Source organism: Eurypyga helias, unplaced genomic scaffold (genome assembly GCF_000690775.1).
Source record: "Eurypyga helias isolate BGI_N326 unplaced genomic scaffold, ASM69077v1 scaffold18065, whole genome shotgun sequence".
NCBI classification, from domain to species: Eukaryota; Metazoa; Chordata; class Aves; order Eurypygiformes; family Eurypygidae; genus Eurypyga; species Eurypyga helias.
Window position 1 is genome coordinate 8262 of NW_010251132.1, and position 6072 is coordinate 14333.

General features: G+C 59.3%; 1 protein-coding gene across 1 annotated transcript in view; it reads left to right on the forward strand.

Annotated features, from left to right (window-relative positions):
• LOC104509852 (transcription factor SOX-10-like) overlaps positions 1 to 5742 on the forward strand; it is an 8111-nt gene extending 2369 nt beyond the window's left edge. Inside the window, 3 exon segments of the mRNA XM_010151925.1 lie at positions 3648 to 3913; positions 4299 to 4581; positions 4583 to 5742. Of these exon segments, the coding sequence (XP_010150227.1) occupies positions 3648 to 3913; positions 4299 to 4581; positions 4583 to 4994 (961 nt within the window). The 3' untranslated portion in view covers positions 4995 to 5742.
• Positions 5743 to 6072: the final 330 nt, after the last annotated feature.

The window sequence follows — 6072 nt, forward strand, 5'->3', positions numbered from 1 at the left end:
GTGCCTTTCTGTGAGGCCAGGGAGTAGGAATATCAGCCCACAGAGTCCAGGAGAAGTGTCCCAAAGGTTAGCAGGATAGCAGCCTTGAGCCTCACTTTCCAGCCACAGTGCCGTTGGGTCTGCCTCCGTTGCGGTCCCCTGCCTTCATCCACGCTGTCCCCAGGGTATAGCCCTTACACGCCGGTACAACGGCGAGCCGGCGAGCAGCCGCCTTGAGCCCCGGCCGGCTTAGTCTCCAACATTCGGCAAGGGTCCCTGCAAAGGCTGTTCCGTGTCCCCACCCAAACCCTACAGCCTCCATCAACAGCCGCTTTGGAAAATGTGGGCGACTCGGCATTGCCACGCGGGCTGCTCCGAGCTTATACAGCAGGTAAAGGGCATGGTGGGCAGAGACGAGCGCTGGCGAGCACGAAGGCAGCCGGTGGATCACCGTGACACTGGGCACGTCCTCAGCCATCGGCGCTGGGTGGGGACAGCAGAGGCCGGGAAACCTTTGCGAAAGGCAGACGGGAGATTGAGCGATAACCCCGCTGCCATCCCAACGTGCTCCTCTGCAGAACAGGGGGCAATGGCCTGGGATGTTGGGTTTTAAGCCCGGTGTTCGCTCCGGCTCTGTCACCCCTTCCATGGCTGCCGCCCCTTGGTGGGAAGGGCTGCAGGATATTCCCTGATGGCTGCGGTAGCCGCCTGGCCCCGTGGGGCTTATGGCCCCATCCACCTCTGTCTGTACCCGTTTGGGGTGCAGTCAACAAACCAAATGTACTGAACAAGAAGGAGGGGTCTTTCATGCTCAGTGGTGATGAGAGCTGGTCTTGGCTGCTTTCCTTGCCCGGGGTGGGACGGAGCAGCTCCCAAATGGAAGCTGACTGCTGAAAATGTCGGCATGACTCTCGGCCAAAACGCCAGCCAGCATCACATTCGGGGCCAACACGCAGCCGGGCACAGGAGGAAGGGGAGGAAGGCTTGGTGGGAAGGGGTGAGGAGATCCAACGGAGGGATCTTTGTACAGGGTGGCAGCACCCAAGGAATAGGGCTATGCCACAAAATCTGGGGCCGTGGATATGTGAGAGAGCCTGCCCGCCCCATTCCCAGTGCCCGACCCCATCCCCACTCTGACTCACCGGCAGCTGAGTCCCGGCACGGGGTCAGGCCTCTGGCTGCCGAGCCAGTTGCCCAGCATGCAGCGCGGTGCAGTGCCAGGAGGCTGCAAGCGGCCGGGGGGAGAGCGTGTGTGTAAGATTTTAGCCCTTCTTCCTCCTCCTGGAGCAGGGCGTGGGATGCTTGCCCCTCTCCCCTCGGCTCGGGCGTGAGCTTGGTGCTGGGGGGGGTGGTGAGGGCTTGGCTAAGCCCCATGAAGGGCTTTGCTCTGTGATCCATAACTTCTCTGACCGTGCGAGATTCCTTTGCATTACGGACCGGGGAGTATGGGGAGCAGGAGGGGGGAGGGCAGGAAGCAAGTGAAATCCAAATCCCCCGAAATCTCCTGGCCTTTGCCTGCTCGCACCAGTTTCACTTTGCTAAAGCCGATTTGAGCTCTGATCCCAGTGGGAGGGAGGAGGGAGCAGGCAGCCTCGGAAAGAAGGCCAAGACGCAGGGAGTGGACTCGCCGCTGGCGGCCCTGGCTGCAGGCTGGCGGCAAGGGGGGAGGGGGGGGAGGACCTGGGCATCCACGATGGCTCCGACTCCTGCGTAGCCCCGGGCGGCTCGCTCCGAGGTGCCCACACAGAACGAGACCTTTCATTCCCAACCACAGCGTCTTCTTGGCTTTGGCATCACCTGGGCTGGGAGCACAGGGATGCTGGAGCCCGGCTGCCTCGTGGCAAAGCGTCCCAGGTTGCAAGGCTGCAGGGTTTGCCTCTGTTCTCCGTCTCCCGCGGAGACGCGTTCCACAAGGATGAAGGTTTTGCCAAGGCAAGGTCTCCTCCCAGTCCGCGATGCCTGTGAGGGCTGGCTGGGTTCACACCCCTCGGTGGGCCGTCTGGAGCAGCGCAGGCTGAGGGATTAGAGCCCTCCGGGACGCGTGAGCGTGGTGTACAGCAGCGGGAGGGAGACGGGAAAGCTGGTGTTGGATTCATGGTGGCTCAGTTGCTTTAATCTCCGGGATTAAGGCAGTGGAGGAATGCAGTGTGCAGCCGGGACCTGCTCAGGCTGCCCGGAGTGAACCCAGGTCAGCACTGCAAGGGGCTCCAGCCCGTGCCACACACCTTCTGGCTGCCAGCCAGGGGATGGATGCACAAGGAGCAGGGAGAGAGGGGGTGCCTAGAAACCTACCCACTGCTTGCTGGCGACCCCTTTGATCCCCTGCCAGATTCATCTCTCTGCTCCTCAAGCCGTGCTGCCTCTTTGTCTTCCGTTTTTCAGGCCAGTTCAGGCCTTTGTATCTAGGAACATCTTTGTTCCTACGGAACTGGCCACGTTTCAGTGCTAAGGGCGCCGGGGGCACCAAGGTGCTGGCACAGCCCCATCCCCAGGCAGTCCTTTTGCTGGAGTGGGGGAAAGGTGTGGCCGTCTCACAAACGGAGCATTTTTTGCCATCTGGGAGCCCGGCCGTTTCTAACGGCTGTTGGGGTTGCAAGTCGGGGGCAGACCGGTCCCTTCTGGGAGCACTGGTTTCTGGTTGGAAGCAGGATGACCTTGAGTCACAGGAATATTTGAGGGGAAAAATCATAAAAGGAAACTGAAGTGCTTCCAACCGGGACACCACTAACGGCTTGAGCGATGAGGCTGACCTCATCTCCAAGCGCGCTGAGCCATCCCAGCCGTACGTTTCACCACTTCCTGTCTCACCCAGAGCAGCCCGTGGTCTGGCAGGAATACAGAGAAGGAGCTCACGGGGCCTTCCAGCCACAGACCGAAGCTCATCCATTTCTATAAGGCTAACGAGGGAACAGCTAGATTTTTTACAACTGCTCAGCTAAGTTCAAGAAGGGCCGGTCCTTTGTGCTTCAGCCTTTTGCATTATCCATGTCTGAGGCGAGCAGGAGCACCAGGAACGGCAGAATACACTGTTTAACCCCTCCTTCGAAATTTTCTTTAATTCCCTTCTAGGCTATGGCAAGATGCTTAAAGGCTCAGCAAGCTCCCTGCAGCAGCAAGGGGACTGTGGAGCCACCACCAACTGCTGCCACTGGTGCTCAGAGGAGCCTCAAACTCGGAGCGGAGTCTATGGGAGGGTGGGAGATTAAACTGGAATAAATACAGTCTGGGGAAGAGCAAGAGACATGCAGGAGGTGGCACGACAGACAGCAAGGGTGTGCTGTGCTGCCTTAGTCCGAGGGATGATCCCAGATGCCCTTAATTTTCCCAAGTTCTTTGAAAGCAGCTTTCCCGGCCTTATTTTACGTGGCTGTGAAAGGCTGTGCTCTGCTTTGGGGACGAAACTAAAATGCCAGAGAGGGTGTTGAAGGCAGAGAGGTGAGAAGCGTCCTGCAGCTGGGGAAGGGGGACTGGTGTCAGGGCTTAATAGTTAAGAACACTGCTGTCTCCACTGAAACACTTCCAAGCTGTCCCTGTTGTTCTGGGAAATACCCCCAATGAGGCAACACCCCGGATTTACACGCCACGTCCCACGATGCTGTGTATAGTTTGCTTTTCTGACGTACCTGCCCCTCTCCTTCCCCTCCTCTCTACCGCCTTGGCCTCTGCAGGCTGCTGAACGAAAGCGACAAGAGGCCCTTTATCGAAGAGGCGGAGCGGCTGAGGATGCAGCACAAGAAGGACCATCCCGACTACAAGTACCAGCCCCGCCGGCGGAAAAACGGCAAGGCAGCGCAGGGCGAGGGAGAAGGCCAGGTGGAGGGCGAGGCTGGCGGGGCTGCTGCCATCCAGGCCCACTACAAGAACGCCCACCTGGATCACAGGCACCCCGGAGAAGGGTCGCCCATGTCCGACGGTCATCCGGAGCATCCCTCAGGTGAGTCCCAGGTCTCCGTGAACCTACTGACAGGTTACGGGCAGCTCGGAGGCTCAGGGAAGACAAGCGACCATGGCGCAAGCCTCGGCGACGTGGCTCACGCCTGGCTCCTGACCCAACACGCTCTGCTGGAGTCAGCAGTGTAGGGACGTGCCCGAGTTTCACCGGCATTCCCTCAGTCAGGCAAGGTACTGCTCCACCCTCTTTCCACAAGGTGATATGAAAAGGTGTGGTTGTGGCTGGCCCTTTCTCTCTCCCTCCACCCAACTCTCGCAGTTGCTGGCATACCGGGGGGAGCGGAGCTGGGCTGTGTATGAAGCCAGGCACGAAGCGGTAACTCACCTCTTGTCTCTCTTTCCTCCTCAAAACGTTTTTCACGTTGCAGGTCAGAGCCACGGGCCCCCCACACCTCCTACCACCCCTAAGACCGAGCTGCAGGCAGGCAAAGCCGACTCCAAGCGAGAAGGGCGTTCCCTGGGGGAAGGGGGAAAGCCACACATTGACTTTGGCAATGTGGACATCGGGGAGATCAGCCATGAGGTGATGTCCAACATGGAGACCTTCGACGTCAACGAATTCGACCAATACCTGCCGCCCAACGGACACGCCGGCCACCCAGGCCATGTTGGGGGCTACGCGGCGGCTGCTGGCTACGGCCTCGGGGGCGCCCCGGCACTCTGCCTGGATCTCCAAGCAGCACGGAGTCTCCTTGTCCACCGCCACCTCATCGGTGGTGGACTCCAAGGCCCAGGTGAAAACGGAGGGGTCTGCCCCTGGAGGTCACTACACCGACCAGCCCTCCACCTCCCAGATAGCTTACACATCCCTGAGTCTGCCCCACTACGGTTCGGCCTTCCCCTCCATCTCTAGGCCACAGTTTGACTACCCGGACCACCAGCCCTCGGGACCCTACTATAGCCATTCCACCCAAGCCTCCGGCCTCTACTCGGCCTTCTCCTATATGGGGCCTTCCCAACGTCCCCTTTACACCGCCATCTCTGACCCTGCACCCTCGGTGCCACAGTCCCATAGTCCCACACATTGGGAACAGCCCGTGTATACGACTCTCTCCAGACCATAGGGAATGGGGAACAGTGGCCGAAGCAGCGACGGAAAGGCTCCGAAGAATCAGCACAGGCAGAAGAGCCTCCGAACTCCGAGGTCACTCAGTGCCATCCAGCCACCAGAACCCACTGAGTACACAGAAGTGCCTTTCTTGACCCCGGCTGTCGCTGGCTCACCCGCCTGGAGGAAGGTTTTTCGTCCTTTCGCCCTTTACCAATTTCACGCAGGCCATGCGACTGGCTTGCGACACCTTCTTGGCCTTCTAGATGAGGAGGATTCTAGACATGGAGTGACTGGTCCGCGGTGGGTTCCGTTGTGCGCACCCTGGACTGTAGGATGAGAGAGACCGTCCTTCCTTCCCCTCCCCAAACTGCTCCAGGGAGTCAGCAAGTGTTTCCAACAGGCCACAACGGCCAACACTTTGTCACCTGCTGCGGGTGAAGGGTGGTTGCTCAGCCTTGGGGAACACGTTACGGGAGTAGTAGCCGGGAGGACGGCGCGGCCGGCTTCCCTGCCATCAGCGTCGTGCAGCAGTCCTGCCTAAGATTCACACATGCATGAATCTTGAACCCCGTTGGAAGACCAACCTGCGCTTGCTTCCCTGCCCATTTCCACAGCTGGATCCTCGCTTTTCTCCCCCGCCTCTTCTCTCCATCCCGTCTCTGTTTAATCCCACGCTCGTTCCTGTATGGAGATTTTAAGGCTTGCCTGAAGAACGTGTAGGACTGGGGAACCGCACCGTCGGTTTAGCGTTGCCGATGTCACAGCCTGTGCACACCTGCGTGTTCATGCACGGGGCTGCGGAAGAGGTGGGGAAGGACCAGCGAATCATTAAAGGTGCTGTGGGTGAATCCTCCTTCCTTACAACTACTCTGTATCGTCCGCTTACGTCTGGCATTTCTGGCACCTCAGCCTTCTCTAATCCCCTCAGTACCCCAAATCCTCTGAGCAAACTTGGTCTTTGCTCTTCCATGTCTGACCGTGCCTGCCCGAAATGAAGAGGCACCCAGAACACTACTACACACTTGCCAACGCCCCGAGCCGATCCCAATACTCTCTCGGAACGCCCGCTCCAAGCTCAGGCCGATGGGGTG